At 41.3% G+C, this 19,193-nt stretch overlaps 1 protein-coding gene across 1 annotated transcript in view; it reads right to left on the bottom strand.

The window, feature by feature from the left end:
* LOC109938812 (carotenoid-cleaving dioxygenase, mitochondrial) overlaps positions 1–11,819 on the bottom strand; it is a 28,772-nt gene extending 16,953 nt beyond the window's left edge. Inside the window, exons 1-5 of the mRNA XM_020537141.2 lie at positions 11,385–11,819; positions 8,058–8,262; positions 4,942–5,153; positions 4,743–4,855; positions 2,869–2,971 (exon numbers count right to left, since the gene is read on the bottom strand). Of these exons, the coding sequence (XP_020392730.1) occupies positions 2,869–2,971; positions 4,743–4,855; positions 4,942–5,153; positions 8,058–8,262; positions 11,385–11,487 (736 nt within the window). The 5' untranslated portion in view covers positions 11,488–11,819. The remainder of the gene's footprint in view (positions 1–2,868; positions 2,972–4,742; positions 4,856–4,941; positions 5,154–8,057; positions 8,263–11,384) is intronic.
* Between the last annotated feature and the right edge of the window lie 7,374 nt (positions 11,820–19,193).

Raw genomic sequence — 19,193 nt, 5'->3', positions numbered from 1 at the left:
TTCTCTTAAACCTCTGGCCTCTTGTTATCATATCAGCAATCAGTGCAAACAACCTATTACCACTTATGTTATCATTACCCCTCATGAAGAACTTTATTGAGTCACCTCTCAGCTCCAGTAAAAGAAAAGTCTTTATTTTCTATCTGCTTATCGAATATCTACCAGGTTGTCAAGCACGGGGTTTTCTTATATTATCAAGAAACAATGCTGTTGAAACTTAAACAAAAACAGAAAAATACTGTGGCTACAGGAATATGTCAGAGACTAAGAATTCTGCAGTGAGCACCCATCTGCCCAAGCCTATCCACCATCTAGAGGCTCAAGTCAGGATGGAATACTACCCCCTTGCCTTAATAGATGCAGTTCCTGCAACACTCAAGAAACTTGACACTGTCCAGGGCAAAGCAACTTACTTGCTTGGCATCCTGTCGACCACCTTCAACATTCAATCCCTTCACTACCAATGCACAGTGGCTGCAGTATGTGCCATCTCTAAGATGCACTGAAGTGGCTCACCAAAGCTCCTTAGACAGTACCTTCCAAACCCATGAACAAAAACAAAGTTGCTGGAAAAGCTCAGCAGGTCTGGCAGCATCTGTGGAGGAGAAAACAGAGTTAACGTTTCGGGTCCGGTGACCATTCCTCAGAACTGATGGTGGCTGGGAAAACGTCAGTTTATATGCAGAAAATAGGGAGGTGGGTGGGGTAGGGAGTAAACGATAGGATAGAGCTCAAAGAGAGAGAAAGACAGTTGAACAGACAAAGGAGTTGCTAATGATCAGGCTGGGTGAATAGTTGTTAATGGGCACTGTTAGTGACTAACAACAGGGGGTGTGTAATGGCGGGCTATGTGGTAACAAGGCCTGATGTGTGGGGTGGGGGGCTGGGACATGGGAGAGTTTAGACCCTAAAATTATTGAACTCAATATTGAGTCCGGAGGACTGTAGGGTCCCCAAGCGGAAAATGAGGTGTTGTTCCTCCAGCTTGCATTGGGCTTCACTGGAACACTGTAGCAAGCCAGAGACAGAGATGTTGGCCAGGGAGCAGGGTGGTGCATTGAAGTGGCAGGCAACAGGTAGTTCAGGGTCTTTTTTGCGAGCAGAACGTAGATGTTCTGTGAAGCAGTTGCCAAGTCTACGCTTCGTTTCCCCAATGTAGAGGAGACCACATTGTGAGCAGCGAATGCAGTAGACTAGATTCTTGGAAGTGCAGGTGAAGTGTTGCTTCACCTGGAAGGTATGTTTGGGCCCTTGGATAGTGGGGAGAGAGGAGGTAAATGAGCAGGTGTTGCACCTTCGCCGGTTACAGGGGAAGGTGCCGTAGGGCTGTGGGGAGGTGTTGGGGGTGAAGGAAGTGTGGACCAGGGTGTCCCGGAGGGAACGGTCCCTGCGGAAGGCGGACAAGGGAGGGGGGAGGAATATGTGTCTGGTGGTGGCATCTTGCTGGAGGTGGCTGAAATGGCATCTGATGATCTTCTGGATGTGGATGCTGGTGGGATGGTAGGTGAGGATAAGGGGAACCCTATCGCTGTTGCGGGAGGGAAGAGAAGGGGTGTGGGCAGAAGTGCGGGAGATGGGTCGGACCCGATTGAGGGCCCTGTCGACATCTCTACCGTCTAGAAGGACGGGGCAGTAGATACATGGAAACGCCACCATCTGCAAGTTCCCCTTCAAGTCACACACTATCCTGACTTAGAAATAATGTTGCCTTTCTTCACTGTTGCTGGGTCAAATTCCTGGAATTCCCTTCAAAATGTTACTCTCAGAATCCCACACTGCACGGACTAAAGCAGCTCACGGTGTTATCTCACCACCATCTTCTCCACGGGAATTTGGGATTGATATTAAATACTGGCCTAGCTAGTGACACCCACATCACATTGACAAATAAAAGGAAATAAAATTTTGATTCCAATAATGGCGCAGTATTTAAGTATCCAGTGTGGAACTGAGGCACAGAGAATATTCTCACATTGTCAAATGATTCTGACATACCGTAATAACATGAAATTAAGCCACAAGGTGACATATGTATTTCTACGGCTGTTATGTTGTCTAATTTCAATGAAATTAACATGGCAACAACAGTGTCTCATTGACGAAAAACAACAAGAGAATATTTAAGCACTAAAAATGAACAGTTTAAAATTAGAATCTTGAGCAATTTGAGGAGGTACACATGAACTGAAAAACTCACAGAAACAGAATGTCTGTGTTCTATGATTTTAACACTTTACTGCTTCACAGTAAATTGTCAGATTAAGCAGTTTATATGAGATAATGACCATAATATATGGTGTGAGAATGTCCTGAACGGAGTGTTGTTAAGTCAAATTGCTAGGCACAAGTTTTTAGATGTAATACTCCACCTGAACTTAGTTTAACTGACAGAAATAATTGTGCAGAAACAATAGTCCAATTCTTGCAGCTTTTAATGGGACATCGGCTGGGAGAAATTGTTAAAAAGAGGCAGTCTTTACATGTTCCAATAATTTTATGTTTGACTGTAGCTAGCTGCATAGGACCAATGCTGAGACAACCTGTGAACAGATAGATAATGTACTGTCCCATAAAATGTAAAATTGCAACAATCATAGAACTATATTCAGGCTGTGTACAGTTAGTCTTTCTAAAGGGCACTTACTGTGCCATCCCAGGAAGGAGAATCATGGATGTTAGTGCGGATCCCATCACACTGTCAACTAACAGGAAGAGTCTGAATGATAAACAATCCACTGGACTCCCACTCACAAGAAAATGGGTCTCCGACAAAGCTACATAGTTGGAATGGGACCAGCTCCAAAGGGATTCCTGTCCATTGTTTGTAGAGATGACATATGATTTTATGTCGTTATAGGGCAAATTTACCATTTGTTCCATATGAATTGCCCATATTGTAGGTTGTCCCATCAGGATCGTAATGTGGATGGGCTGTTGCTCCATTGACTGCAATAAATTTGGTCCAATCCACCTAGCAACAAAATCATAAAGGACACAGATGAAGAGCTACCTAGCAACAAAATCATAAAGGACACAGATGAAGAGCTACCTAGCAACAAAATCATAAAGGACACAGTTGAAGAGCTACCTCACAATAAAATCATGAATTCACTGATAAAGATTACTGTTGTAACAGTAAAACATTTTGGTTGCTTGTCATGTACTTTTGAACGAATTTACTATGTTTATAATGGAGCACGCTGCTTGCTCTGCCTTAAGTTAATTAAATGGAACATAAAATACAAGGCTCATCTATATACCATTGATATCTGGGCCAGAACCTTTAGACACCTTTGATGGCTTAATCAAATTTCCACATTTGTAACAACACCTGGGAGAGTGGGGCTTGATTTCCAGACCATTATAAGACCATAACATAAAAAAGCAGAATTCGGCCATTCAGCCCATTGAATCTGCTCTGCCAATCAATCATGGCTGATATGTTTCTTAATGTTTCTCATTCTCCTGCCTTCTCTCCATAACCCTTGATCCCCTTACCAAACAAGAACCTATCTATCTCTGTCTTAAAGACACTCAATAACTTGGCCTCCACAGCCCTCTGTGACAATGGGTTCCACAGATTAACCAGCCTCTGGCTGAAGAAATTCCTCCTCATTTCAATTTTAAAGGGTCATCCTTTCAGTCTGAGGCTGTCCCTTAGGTCCTAGTCTCTAATACTAGTGAAAATATCTTTCCCGCGTCCACTCTATCCAGGCTTCTCAGTATTTTGTAAATTTCAATCAGATCCCTCCTCTCCTCCTCATCCCTCTAAACTCCATTGAGTACAGACCCAGAATCCTCAACCGCTCCTCATATGCCAAGTTCTTCATCCCTATGATCATTCTTATAAACCTCCTCTGGACCCATCCAAAGCCAGCACATCCTTTCTTAGATAAGGGGCCAAAACTGCTCACAATTTTCCACATGCAGTCTGACCAGAGCCTTATACAGCCTCAGCAGTACATCCTTGCTCTTGTATACTAGTCCTCTTGAAATGAAAACTGACATTGCATTTGCCTTCCTAACTGCCAACTGAACCTGCATGTTAACTTTAAGAAAATTCTGAACACGGACTCTCAAGTCACTTTGTGTTTCAGATTGCAAAGCCTTTTCCCATTTAGAAAATAGTCTTTTCTTCCTACCAAAGTGCATAGCCTCACACTTTCCCACATTACATTCTATCTACCCACTCTCTGACCCTGTCTGCAGCCATCCTAGTGAATTTTAATTACTTCCCAAAAGTATTCACCAAACAAGAATAGCATCTGTCTTTCACAAAAAGAAGACCACAGCAAAGAAGATAATCATCACTTCCAGCAAACTAACTTCAACGAAAAGTAAATCTGGACAAGTGCGTTGGGTAATCAAGGCACCACAGCCAGTTCTACTAGAGCTGAGAATTACCCACATAGTCTAAGACTTTGATATAAATGTGATAGACATGGTGGAAAAACAGGAAGGGTTGAAAACAATAGATCACCTTTGTTCAATTTAGCACTGAGGTCACATATATGAGTCATAATAGGCACCCTTCACACTTTTAACCAAGGGAGATCAAACACTTTTCATAAATTATATTATGTTTCCTAAGTTTCTGCACTTGACATAATTGTACCAATAACCCAAAAAATAAACAAACATGCAAATCAAAAATACTAACATTTTGAAGGTTAGTTTTTTACACCCAAGTGGAAGCTTTGTTCTTCACACTTAATCTAATACAGCAATGAAGTAAAGCTTACCTTTTCTACTGTGTCAAGGGTATTGGGATTCACTTTATGGATAAAATTAGTTTCCGTGGTCGCATAATAATCTCCTTTGTATCGTGCAAAGTTAACACTGCCGTTATCAGTTGCTTCAAAAACAAAATATTTAGAACATTAGTTTTGATCCTCACATGGTTTCAAAGAACAACTGCATTTCTGAATGCTTGGCACATACTTGGCATTTCAAATTTGCTGATGAATCTTGCAAAAATGTTTTTGCAAGGGTCGGGCATCGCTAAAGTTCCAAACTCAGAAACCATGATACGGTTGTTTGCACTATTGGTCTGATAGGTTTCACTGCGTAGAAACTTGCTCATGTAGGTTACATTACCATCTTCAATTCTGAAGTGATGCATCAAAGCCATACCGTCAAACCAATGATTGTACCTAAAGAGAGAGAGACCTGACGTTTATTAAATAGTGCTTACTCGTATATTATGTAGTTTGATTAATTATTGTTTGTAAATGTATTATAACATGTATATTTATAAGACGGTGTGACGGATTGATACATTGCACTAACATACATCAAAGAACTGCAAATCAAAAACAGAAAATGCTGGAGAAACTCAGCAGATCTGGCAGCATTTGTGGAGAGAGAAACAGAGTTAGCATTTCTTTAGAACCCCTCTGAAGTGGGGTCACTGGACTCAAAACATTAACTCTGTTGATCCAGCACTTTCTGTTTTTATTTGATAGATTTTACACTTGTTTTCAATCTTTAATAGTCCACCCTGTACACTTTTTGCCAGGAATAACTTTAGATGATGAGTGAAGATATTTTGAACAATATAACTCTGTGACATCGTTCCAATAATTTTTCCTTCATGTCACCTATAAAAGGTGTACCAAATTTTCCATTCTTAGTAGCCACGCAACTTAATCGTCAATAAATGCATCTGGCAATGGGTGGAGGGCAACCTTGAGTCAGTGATGCTGGCCATCATCAATAATGAAGCCTTACCACGGAAAGTATAATCTGCGCAAATAATGCACTTTCGCTGGAACTTTCATTGTGGATGGCAACGATTCAGATAACAATGAACTCTCCTTGATACCAACCAATGTCAAGGACTTTGAATTGAGATTGCAGTATAGGATGGGCCAAAGGGCTAAAAGTTAATGATGATATTCGACAACTGCATGGGAAACTAGATTGTATGGGATGGGAAAATAGGCCGGGAAAGTTAATAATGATACTTGACAAGCTGCATGACCTTGAATGGGTCCTGTGAACGTTCCTTTATGGGCCGAAGACAACAACTGCAGCTTTTTTTTTGTAGCTGTGTTTTCTGTGCTGGCCAGAAGTTGTGTCTTCTGCAGTTGTTTTTTCTGTGCTTTGTTGTTTGTTACACTGTATAAGAGAGAGAGTTTCGTTTCAAGTTGTTGGACTTTGACTCAGACCAGAATCGTGAATGGTGCAAGGAACAAGCTCAGCCTCCAGACCAGCCATCAATCGAGGGGTCCCCGATGGGCAGAAGGGCATGAGGCTTATTGTTTCTTTCCTCTCTTTTTTATTCTTTTTATTTGCTTAATAAATGTTCCTTTCTTTTTCGCCTTTTATTATTACTCAATAAATGTTCATATTTAAGCAAATTGCTGTTGTCCAGCCTTCATTTAACTACATTTAACTGAATCAGAAAAGAACCGCTTGGATACACTCTGTGATCCAAGACAGTTGCTTTCCTGTGCAGGAGACAAGTCCACTCGAACCTCAGGAAGAAATCTACACAGCTGAGCCGATAGGCCACATTATATTTAGATGGAAAACAGCAAACAGAAAATGCAGGAACTCTAATCGTAGGGTTTATGTTCTTGTAATGCTATTCACCTTCTCCGGACTAAAAAGGGAATAAATTCGTTGGCATTTAATAATGTCGTAGGATTCAAAATGCTAACTCTGTTTGTCTTTTTGCATATGTTGCCAGACCCTGCTGAGTTTCTCCAGCAGTCTCCGTTTTTATTACATTTTATTTCTCCAGCATCTGCAGCATTTTACTTTTATTTAGGGATGAACTGAATTTGAGGAGTCTTATTTCTACAGATCTTTCAATACGTCTAATAAAATTTTTGTTTTCCTTTTTTGCACTCTCACAATTTAATCTTTCTTTCTGTCTCCTGATCTCTCTTTCTTTTCTCAATGTGACTTCAAGTTATCTTATTTCCGTTACTTTAATTGCTACATTAAAGGTACTATATAAATGCAAGCTATAGGGTTCTCATTGGTGCAGTGGTGATATCCCTACCTTTGGGCCAGAAGGTCCAGGTTCAAGTCTCCCCTGCTTTGGAGGTGTGTCTTAATATGTCTGTACAAGTTGATTTAAAATATGCATAATTGCAGTTGTTGCTATTTAAGACACAGGCTGTGGTCCCATGGCTCATGCAAGATTCAAGCTGTCCCATTCCGCTTGTCATGCCATGATTAATTTGCAATCCTTGGAAGTTGCAACAAATGATTTTCAAAGTCAAATTTGAGAGGAAAACTGTATCCACCAGAGCATGGTGCAGCAATGGTGGCTCAGTGGTTAGCACTACTGCCTCATAGGGCTAGGGACCTGGGTTCAATCCCACCTTCAGATGACTGTCTGTGCAAAGTTTGCTCATTCTCCCTGTGTCTGTGTGGGTTTCCTCTCACAGTCCAAAAGATGTGCAGACTAGGTGAATTAGCCATGCTAACCTGTATGTAGTGTCTGGAGATATATAGGTAAGGTGGATTGAGAAATGCAAGGTTATACGGTGGGTCTGGGTGGGATGCCCTTCACAGGATTAGTGTGCACTTGATGGGCTGAATGGCCTGCTTCTACCCTGTAGGGATTCTATGACACTCCACCACAAGCTGTTTTATTCCACTGGGAAATGGGAACTCTCACTTCAAATGTCTAAGATAGGCTGCAACCAAATGATCCATTTCATATTTTGGAAATTACGGTTGATAGCTGGAATTAACATAAAAACATTTTAATTAACCTGTCATGACACAATTCTAGATGTAAGTTGAACCTAGACCTCTAGCCCAGAGGGGGAGGCACTACCATTACACAATTACACTGTCATTGGCATCACGCTGTATCCACCTGAACCATCCGGCCTTGTTTGTACCAACTTAATGCTCATCACTTGAATACAATGAATTCCCAAGTGATACACAATTGATCTAAGTGCATCAATACAGTACAGTGTCATTTCAATCAATCTGTTCTCCTATGAAAATGACTAGTTACTGCTGTTCAACCCTCTTCAGAACACCCATAGTTCTTTTCCGTAATATCATACACAGAAGGACACACTTACTTGTCATTTCCAAACTCAAATTTTCCAGGCCCATTTCTCAGCAGACTTCCTCTTAACCAATTAGGAATTTCCCCTTTGACTTTCACTGGAATGGGTTCAGGGGTTTCTTCCACAGTCATAAACAGAGGTGCTATACTCTCTAATCCCTTTCTCCTGTTGTAGTATATGGGTTCCTTCTTTACATTTGGAAAGAGGTGCCTCAGACCTGAAACAAATACAGTTGAGAAATAGATTCTGTTATGATACAGTTCTGACGTTGACAGTGAACTGTAGTCCTTGTACTGGGCCTTTTCAGCATTTAGTCTGCATGAGAGCGTGTGTCTGTACAAAATATATTTTGTACTGTAAAATGCTTCAGGAAGCAGCAGTTTAGTCTAAGAAATGCAGGAAGTGAGTATTTGACACACCATATCTTTGCTGGTGCAAGCTCCATTTCAATGCCATCTGTTCTAGTCATTTCATTTCCTCATGCCCTTTGTTAATTTTCACCAAGTATTTGCACAGCTTTCTCTTCATTATCTGGCTTCCATAATCATTAATGCAATTCACATTGAAATAACAGTTTTCATGAAGAAAATCTAAATAATAGCCTGGATCTTGAATTGACTACTTCAATGCAGCTGACAGCAATTTCTTGAGTAATGCACAGTTAATTGCAGAAATCCTGAAGCTAATGCCAATGATTCTATGCATAACCTGAAGGTGCTCAGATGACATACCCTCTGGTTTCCAATCAATTATAAACAACTGAACGGATGCAAACTTGATGTTTTATGCTATTAGCATTGAAATTATTTTTCAGATTCAGAGGATTAGTGAAGTGAAATTCAAAACATACCTTGTCAGTGCAAGAATTATAGGTGTCCCTGACTTAACGAGCTTCCGACTTATGAAAACTTGTACTTAAAAACAAAGTCCTGTATTACCATTAATTTTAAGTATTTGACATGCAAAAGTTTGGTTGTATGTACAAAAGCATATGTTATATTGTACTGTATTGTGGTCCAACTTGCATATAAATAAATTTACAAATGTATTCAAGAACAAAGAGTTGCTCATGAAGCCCCCAGTGCAACAAAGAACGACACATAAAGAGAAGAACTGAGCAAACCACTGAATGTTCAAAGCAAGAAAATGTTTCTGTCCACTCCTTAGACGACATGTCCATCCTGGGCCTCCTCCAGTGCCACAACGATGCCACCTGAAAACCGGAGGAACAGCACCTCATATTCCACCTTGGAACCCTACAACCCTATGGTCTCAATGTGGACTTTACAAGCTTCAAAATCTCCCCACCCCCGACCTCATCCCCTCTCGTCCCCACCTCCTTGACCTGTCCATCTTTTCTCCCACCTAACTGACTAACCCCCACCCCCACTTCCTACCTACACTCACCTACCAGCCTCATCCCCACCTCCTTGACCTGTCCATCGTCCCTCCCATCTACCCGCCCCTCCATCCTCACTGACCAACCCCCATCCCAACTCCCTACCTACACTCACCTTTACTGGCTCCATCCTCGCCTCCTTGACTTGTCCGTCTTCTCTCCACCTATCTGCTCCACTATCCACCTTCTATCATCACCTCCCCCTCTCTCTATTTATTTCAGAGTCCCCTTCCCCTCCCCCATTTCTGAAGAAGGGTCCAGACCCGAAACGTCAGCTTTCCTGCTCCTCTGATGCTAGACTCCATCACATTCCCTGGCAACTGCCTGAAACTGATCCAGACATTTTGCGGACTGGCTATTCTGGTTGACAAACAATACAAGTTTTTATGCGTATTGCTAATTAGGTCTCCAATATCCAATTGCAATAATTCACCTGACTTGCCCCTTGCCTCAGCTTATACGTTGCTGAAACTGTCACCCATGCCTTTGTTTCATCCAGGTTTAGCTATTCTATTGCACCTCTGCATGACATCCCCAGTTTTACCCACTGAAAATTCAAGATTATTTAAAACTCTTCTTTTTGAGTTACACAGTGGTTAGCATTGTTGCCTCACAGCACTAGGGACCCAGGCTCAATTCTAACCTTTAGCAACTGTCTGTATGGAGTTTGCTTGTTCTCCCTGTGTCTGCATGAGCTTCTTCTGGGTCCTCTGGTTTCCTCCCACAGTCCAAAGATGTGCAGGTTAAGCGGATTGGCCATGCTAAATTGCCCCATGGAATGTAGGGATGTGCAGGCTAGGTGGATTTGCCATGGCAAATATGGGGTTTTGGGGGGAATGTCTGGGTTGGATGCTCTTTCGAGGGTGGGTGTAGACACAATGGGCCAAATGGCCTTTATCTGCATAGTAGCAATTCTGTGATTTAACTCGTTGCAAATCCCATTTCTTGTCTCCCTTGCTGATTAAAATCTGTTCCCTGCTAATCTGAACTCTGACTACAAAATTATCTTACTTATTTTCAAATCCTTCCGAGGCCATGCTATCCCACCATTTCCATAATCTCCTCCAGCCACACAATCCTCTGAGATCTGTACTCCTCTAACTCTGGCATCTTGAGTATTCTCAAATTTTAACTGCCCCAGTGTTAGTGCCGATCTTCAACTGCCAAGACCCAAAGCTCTGGAATTACCTCCCCGCATCTCTCTCCCTTCCTACCTCTATTTCCTCATTTAAGATGTTTCTTAAAACCAATGCTCCGATCAAGATTTTCTTGATCTGGCCTCATATTGTGCTAAGCAGTTTAATAAAACCTGTAACCCCAAGGAGATGATGGCCTCGTGGTATTATCACCAAACTATTAATCCAGAAACTTCAGCTAAATGCTCTGGGAATCTGGGTTCAAATCCTGACATGGTGGAATCTGGAATTAAGGGTCTAAACTTACTGTAAAACAATTGCTGATCGTCAAGAAAACTCCATAATGTCTTTTAGGGAAGGAACCTGCCATCCTTAACTTGGTGGGCAATTAGGAATGGGCAATGAATGCTGGCCAAGCCAGAGATGCCCACATCCTGTGTGCGAATTTAAAAAAAAAAGCCTTTTAAGATATTTCATTTCAATAAAAATGATATATGAATGCAAGTTGTTGATAATACATTACATCCAACTAACCTAGAAGAGATCTATTTAAAATCATATCATCAAGCTTTTATTTTGTTTTACTTCTCATGCAACTAAGTAACCCAAAGCACAAAACATTCTCTTGTTTACCGAGTTTCGCTTGTATCACATTTCAGTGCACCAGAATTTACAATGTTGTATTGTATAGATTAACTGTATAAACACTGAAACAAAACAAAACCTCCAAGACCCACAAGTTATTTTTGTACTTTTTTCATAAAAATCAACCTCCACTTTAAAAATAAACCATGTCTTGTTTACCTGGTACACCCCTCCATACCGTAGAAATAACATCCATAAAGTCCTCCATTATAATCCAAAAAAACTGTAGGGACATTTTCCCCATGACAGTTAGAATATCCATTCATGAATTCCTTCTTTTTCTGACAACCAAGTCAATATTGTCAATAATTTATTTAAGTTGGATTTTGCTGCGAGACTTTGAACTGCTAGCAGTAAGACTGTATCCAGTGAGTCAGAAGCTTATGTAATGGCAGTAAAAATGTCAAAATAAAAGTCTCCATCCAGATTCATTTGCTGTTATTGGAGATCATTCTGAGAAGTGCTAATTACGTAAGAAATAGGAGCAGGTGTAGGCCATCTGGCCCATCAAGCCTGGTCCGCCATTCAATAAGATCATAGCTGATCTTCTCGTAGACTCAGCTCCACTTACCTACCTGCTCACCATAACCCTGAATTCCCCTACTGTTCAAAAATCTATCTATCTTTGCTTTAAAAATATTCAATGAGGTAGCCTCAACTGCTTCTGTGGGCAGGGAATTCCATAGATTCACAACCTTTTGGATGAAGAAGATCCTCCTCAACAAAGTTCTAAATCTGTTCCCCCCTTATTTTGAGGCTATGCCGCCAAGATCTAGTTTCACCTGGCCCGTTCCTATGCTGTACTGTTCTATATTCCCAATATATGAGAACATGAAACCAGTTAACTGGTTTGCAACCAAGATCCAAGATTAAAGGATAAATTGATGAAATTATTAATAGGATCAATGTGAGGGCCCTGTGGCACAGTAGTAGTGTCCCTAACTCTGAGTGAAGAGGCTTGGGTTCAAATCCTACCTATTCTGGAAGTATACCACAACATCTATGGACAGGTTGATTAAAAATACCAAAATGGTAATGTCCCTACCTCTGGATCAGAAGGTCTGGGTTCAAATCCGACCTGCTCCTGAAGTGTGTAGTAACGTTTCTGAACAAGTTGATTAAGAAAATGTTTAAATAGTGTTGGTGTGAGATGATCAGATGTGCTGATGATCTGCATCTATTTCACTATGATACTTATGTTAGCTCCCATAACATGAATATGAGACATGGGTCACATAATACCGAAGAATTGAATATACTTGAACAACAGTTCCTGATATTCACATATGTAGACCTCAATCACAGGCACTTGTGTGTTTGAGTTCAAACCAAGCAGTTGGGAGTATTGTACCATGTTTCCTCAGCATGTCAGAGCTCAGCAAGGTGGAGACTCAGAACTTTATACCATTAGGTCACATGTCATGATACTGTGATGACAGCTGAACTTGCATATTGGCATTGCAATGCAATTGTGTCACTGCACAGAATTGATGATCTGTTATATGATTTGAAACAGTAGGTTATACTGTAGATTGCCACATATTGGAATACATTTCTTTTAGTATACTTAGTGGTAAAAATGTTGGCATTATTCCTGCATCAATTCTGGCATTCAGATGTGTTGACCTGCCTTCAGAGGACACATGGTGTTGATGGTCATACACGTTTCAGCTCGACAATATGTGAGGTAGACTATACAAAAGGCTTGGTCATTCTAAATGTTGTTTCTCAGTTTTCTGGCTGTTCACTTTGTTAACATGTTTGTATATGTTTGGATGATTTTCTGTGCTGCCAGCTTGGTTGTGTTATATCACCTTGTTGGTCACCTAGGTTTAGTCTGGTTTTTGAAATCAGATTTTCTGCACATGCCTGCCCAATGTGCTTTGGTGCCAGATGCTTCTGGATGTGAGGAAATGCCAGACAATGTCTGTGTAGGTGTGACAAACCACAATTAAGATAGATCTTGACAGTTTGGTGCATTTTGATGACCTTAGGAATGGTGTTGACTGTACCCAAAGCATGTTTGATGTTGGCCTGCCACTATGGTTTGATGCTGGTGATCATCTTCCAGCAGGGCATCAATGGTCCTTCAGCTAGCCAAAAAGTTCTTGCCAGAAGACTTTGATTAGAGTAGAAGTGATTACCAACATGAATAGCCTGTCTGCGAGTTCTTCTTTAAGGAATTCATACTCGTCCTCTGTTGCAGCATCTGGCATCAAAGTTGTCAATGAATTCTTGGGATTTCTGCCTGTTTCTGATTGAGCTAATATACTCAAGTACTCTCCGGGCCTTGTTTTTAATCATCTTTTGAAAGACCAGATATATTTATCCTATGAAATCCCTCAGCTGAAACCAAGTAATATGTTAAGAGATCTCCTTTCAGGATCATTTATTGCTTGATCTGCATATGCTGTTTAAATAGCTGTAGTTGGAAAGATGTCACTGCTGCCCAAATCATAATCAAATGCTGACCTTCTATTTCTTCTAACAGTCCATGGCTTTTGTTTTACTGAAACACTGTGCAGGGCTTGTTTGTTTCTTTACTTTGTTTGCTGATCTATCCTTTTATTTTTTTCTTTTCTTTGCTTTTATATTAGTTTTCACAGGTGTAACCTCTATAAAACCTGTTGATGAATGTGGGTCTGCACATTTAAAGAGATAAAAGTGATAACAGGTTTCAGTGACGGGGGCTGAGGGTTGGATTTTGGAGTGATGACGTTACACCAGTCTTGGTATTTAATTGAAGAAATAAAATTGTGGAACCGACTGACTACTGCACACAGATGAGTTTCTCTGTGTTAAGAAATCACTAAACCAAATGGACTGCTATGGTTGAAGAAAGCAGTTCAGCACCATTGTCCCAAGAGCATTGTCTAGAGATGGGCAACAGAGATGGTCTAGCCAGTGATGCCCACCATGGATTAATAAAATTGCTTGATAACTGCTTACTTGATAATGGCATAATGGAGCCTCCATCTAAATCATAGCCCCTGGCAGCTTTCAGTGGGTCCCCTGGTCACCTCCTAAAATTAGGCAGGAGACAGTGTGTACTGGTACTGAGCCTGAATGAATGATCCAGAGGCGAGGTGACAAGGTTTTACATCCAACCATGGCAACTAGTGGAGTATAATTCAATTAATACTCCCTCCCTAACAGCATTATTGGTGTACTACATCAGTTGGACTACCAAAGTTCAAGGCAGCAGCTCCCCATCACATTCTCCAGTGCAATTAGGGGTGAGCAATAAATGCTGGCCCAAAATTTCAGGTGAGTTGAGAGTGACTGCAAATTACATCAGGCTACATTTGACCAAGTATGACATCTAGGTACCCTAGAAAAACTAGGAGTCAATGGGAGTCAAGGGAAAACTCCACGCAGGTTGAAAGGAAGATGGTTACATTGTTGAGGCTGTTGAGGTTGGTTGGCTCGCCGAGCTGGTTTCTTGTTTCGCAGATGTTTCATTACCATGCTGGGTAACATCTTCAGTGCAGCCTCCAATGAAGCGTTGGTGTGTTCTCCCGCCTGGTTTTTAAACTCTGGGGTCCATTGAGATGGATTGTCTCACTTCTGGTTTTCCTTCGTAGTGGAATGTACATGGGGTCGAGTTCAATCTGTTTATTAATAGCATGCTTCGTGGAGTGCCATGCTTCTAGGAATTCTCGCACCTGTCTCTGCCTAGCCTGTCCCAGGATCTTGGTGTTGTCCCAGTCGAAGTGGTGGTTCTCCTTGTCCATGCGGATTGAGATGAGTGAGTATTGGTCGTGTCTTTTTGTAGCCAGTTGGTGTTTATGTACTCTTGTTGTTAGTTTCCTTCCTGTTTGTCCAATGTAGTGTTTCTCGTAGTCTCTGCAGGGGATCTTGTAGATGACACTGGTCCTGTCCATGACGGGGAGTGGGTCTTTAGTTCAGGTGAGCAGTTATCGTAGGGTTGACGTGGGCTTGTGTGCTACTCTGATGCCCAGCAGTCATAGGAGTCTTGGGGTGAGTTCCGACATGTTCCTGATGTAGGGTAGTGTGATGAGTGTGTCGGGGCGTGTAGTATCTTTCTGATGCTGTTCGTGTAGGCATCTTCTGACCCAGTTCTTTGGATATCCATTATCCTTGAACACTTGGAAGAGGTATTCTTCTTCCTCTTGGCATAGTTCCGTGTTGCTGCAGTGTGTTGTTGCCCTTTTAAATGGTGTTCGCATGCAGCTTCATTTGTGTGTGCTGAGATGGTTACTGTTGAAGTTCACTACCTGGTCTGTGTGTTTGGCTTTTCGGCGTACTTTCGTTTGCAGTTCCCCATTTGTCTTGCGCTCTACCATAACGTCCAGGAATGGGAGCTGTTTGTTCTTCTCCTCTCTGGTGAATTTTATTCCGGTGAGGGTGTTGTTTATAAGTTTGTGCGTCTCCTCTAATTTGGTCTGTTTAATGATGACAAAGGTGTCGTCTACGTAGCGTATCCATAGTTTTGGTTGGATTTGTGGAAGGGCAGTCCTTTCTAGCCTTTGCATCACTGCTTCTGCTATGAGTCCGGGGATAGGTGATCCCATGGGTGTCCTGTTGATTTGCTCGTATGTTTGGCCGTTGAAAGTGAAGTGGGTGGTGAGGCATAGGTCCAATAGTTTGAGCATGTTGTCCTTGGAAATGGTTTCACTGGGGTCGTGCTCTTATTCCAGTAGTGTTGCCATTGTTTCCCTTGCTAGTGGTATGTCTATTGATGTGAATAGGGCAGTGACATCAAACGATATCATGGTCTCTTCGTCCTCTATCTTTATTTTGAGGACTTCTTGGGCTGAGTGGATAGAGTGGGGTGACTTGTTGACTAGGTACCTGAGTCTTCTTTGTGGTTCTTTGGCTAATCTGTGCGCTGGAGTGCCTGGTAGGCAGCTATGGGTCTGAAGGGGACTTCCGGCTTGTGCACTTCAGGGAGGCCATAGAATCGGGGTGCGTTGGTTCCTTCGGGTTTCATTCTTAAGAAGTCTGTTTTGTTGATCTGTCCTGTTTGTTTAAGTCTTTGTAGCGTGTAGAGGATTTTGTTGCCTAGTTGCGGTGTCGGGTCAGTTTGTACTGGCTGGTATGTGTTCTCGTCGGCGAGCAGTGCTTGTGCTTTGGAGACGTAGTCCCTTTTATTCAGTATCACTGTCATGCACCCTTTGTCTGCTGGTAGTATTGTGATGTTCTTGTCCTTCTTTAATCTGTCCAGGGCCTGTTTTTCACGTGTGTTGAGTTCACTCCTTCTGGTTAGTGTCGGGATTACTGTCTGTCTTATAGTTTATTGTGTTTCTTCATTGATATTGCTGGTCTTGAGTGTGGCTTCCAGTGTGACTAGGAATTCCGTTGTGTTGGCGTCCCTGTAGTTGTAGTTCAGTCCTCGGGTGAGAACGGCTTTTTCCGTGTCTGTCAGTTTCCTGTCGGAGAGGTTTCTTATCCATTTGTCTGTTCTGTTGTTGTCGTTTTGGTGGGTAAGTGTGGCTAGCTTGTCTTGCACGGTCTGGCTTTTCTTGGTTCTTGTGGTCTGTCGGCTGATGTTAATGGCTCGTTCCATGTCAGTTGTCCATGATTGATAGCTTCCAGGAATAACGTTTTTTGGTGCATAATTTCCCTGTTGTATTTGTGGAGCCAGTTGTGTTGATTTGCTCGTATGTTTGGCCATTGAAAGTGAAGTGGGTGGTGAGGCATAGGTCTAATAGTTTGAGTTATGGTTATTGGTTTCGGTTATTAAGGTCAGTCATCTCAGCTTCAACACATCTTTACAAGATGTAGAATTGTGTGTTCAACTCAACCACCTTCAGCTGCTTCATCAATGAGCACCAACCTATAATAAGCTCGAAAGGGGAATGCTTGCTGATGATTGCACACTGTTCAGCTCCATTCACAAGTCCTCAGTGAAGCAATGTCCTCAATGTCCAAATGCAACAAAACCTGGGCAATATCCAGGTTTCGGCTGAGAAATGGCAAGTAACATTTATATCACAATTTCCAATCAGTGACCATCATTAACAAGACAGAATCTAATTACCATCCCTTGAATTACCATCACTGAATTCTCCCACTATTAATATCTAAGGAAGTGAACCAGATCAGCCATATAAACATGATGACGACAAGAGCAGGTCAAAGGGTAGAAATCCTGTAGGAAACAATTCACTTGCTAAAACCCCAAAGCCTGTCCACCATTTGCAAGGTGCAAGTCAAGAGTGTGATGGAATACTCCTCACTTGCCTGGTTGACAGCAGCTCCAACAATACTCAAGAAGCCACCCATGTCAAAGTAGTCTGCTTGATTGACAGTGCATCCATAAATCTTCACTCTATTCACTACCAATATTCAGTTATGAGCACTGTGTGCCATCCAGATGCACTGCAGAAATTCACCAAGGCATCTTCCAAACTTATGACCACCACCATCTAGGACAAGGGTAGTATCTACATGGAACACTATCACCTGCAAGATTTAGAACTATGTCGTCATTTCTTCAGTGTCACTAGAGCAAAATCCTGGAAATCACTCTCCAACAGCATTGTGAGTGTACCTACAGAAAATGATCTGCAGCAGTTCAAGAAGGTTGTTCATCATCAGCTTCTCAAGGGAAAACAGAAGTGGAAAATAAATGCTGGCCCAACTAGCAACACATACGTCTCATGATCTAATAAAAAGAAGCCAGCAAAGTCTATATCCGCAGAATAAATAAGTAAATAAATTTGCAATGTAGTCTGTGACTTTGAAACTATCACCGAGTCCTTCAGAAAAGGAAGTCTACATCCTTATCCAGTCTGGCCTACATACAACTTGAGACCACAACAGACTAGTCGACTTTTAACAGCCCTCTGAAAGGGTCGAGCAAGCTACTTAATTCAAGGGCAATTAGGTATGAGAAATAAATACTGGCATTACTCTCATATAATGACACTCAAATCCATGAAATAATACATTTTTTTAAAAAATTAGGTTACCACTCAGACGCCTTGGGAAGCAGCATTAAAATGTGTAAACTGGTCATTTCATCTGACAATAAAAGAGTACTTACAAACAGTGACCATAACATGATAGTTAACATTAAGTTTCAGAAGAAGATTTGACTAGAAACCTAGATAACACTAAAGGTTGAGCTGTTAACAGGTAAATCAAGAAATAAACTGAGATATTCAAAGAAATGACTGAGTACTTGAACAGTGAGCTAATGACAACAAGATAGCTGGGTTTGTTAAAGATAACTCTTGTCTGATCAATCTAGTCAAGTTTTCAGAGAAGGTCACTAGTAGTGAGATAAAGACCTTCATACCACCATTTTTCTGGGAGAAGAGCATATTTGCTTTCAATTCCTGGTCATTGGTAGCTTTGAAAACTGAATTTTCTTCTAAATGAAAAATGGAAGTTTATTTCAATGCGTTTGTGATTTGGATTATTTAGCATTTTTCAAATAACTAGTCAGCCATTTACCAGTACCAATGCAATGCAGGTCAATAATCTGGGCTATGGCTCTTGGAGAAAACGTGAAAAGGAAAACATGTTTTTTGTTCTCAGAACATATTACCCAAGGCAGGCTGCTGCTTGGACTTTTTTCTCGAGTTGTACAATTGAAAGTCTTGCCAGATCACTTTAGTAGGTGCTAATTGTTGCCATGCAGGGTGCATTAGTTATGAGTAAGTGTTATTCAATAGCTTAGCCACTAGTCATGTGACGAATCAGAAATCCACACGGATAATTTAATTTTGATTAGCAAATAACAAATGAACAACAGATACTCAAAGGACATGTAATCCTAAAACTCGTATACACAATGTATCCAAGTGCACTTTAAATACTATGCTGCAATATTAAGATATAAAAGCAAGTTTTTTAAAATCTTGATGAGGTCCTTGTATCCTTGGTTGCTTTTAAAATGGTATGCAACATGAAGGAAAACAGACCTCAGCACCATTGAAACAGGAAGAACATGGGTAGAGGGTAGTTCTCATTATTAAACAAAACACTTTCATTTAC

The sequence above is a fragment of the Rhincodon typus genome, chromosome 32, assembly GCF_021869965.1.
Source record: "Rhincodon typus isolate 14 chromosome 32, sRhiTyp1.1, whole genome shotgun sequence".
NCBI lineage: Eukaryota > Metazoa > Chordata > Chondrichthyes > Orectolobiformes > Rhincodontidae > Rhincodon > Rhincodon typus.
The sequence above is the reverse complement of the archived record's forward strand: the minus strand, read 5'-3'. Positions and strand labels throughout refer to the sequence as shown.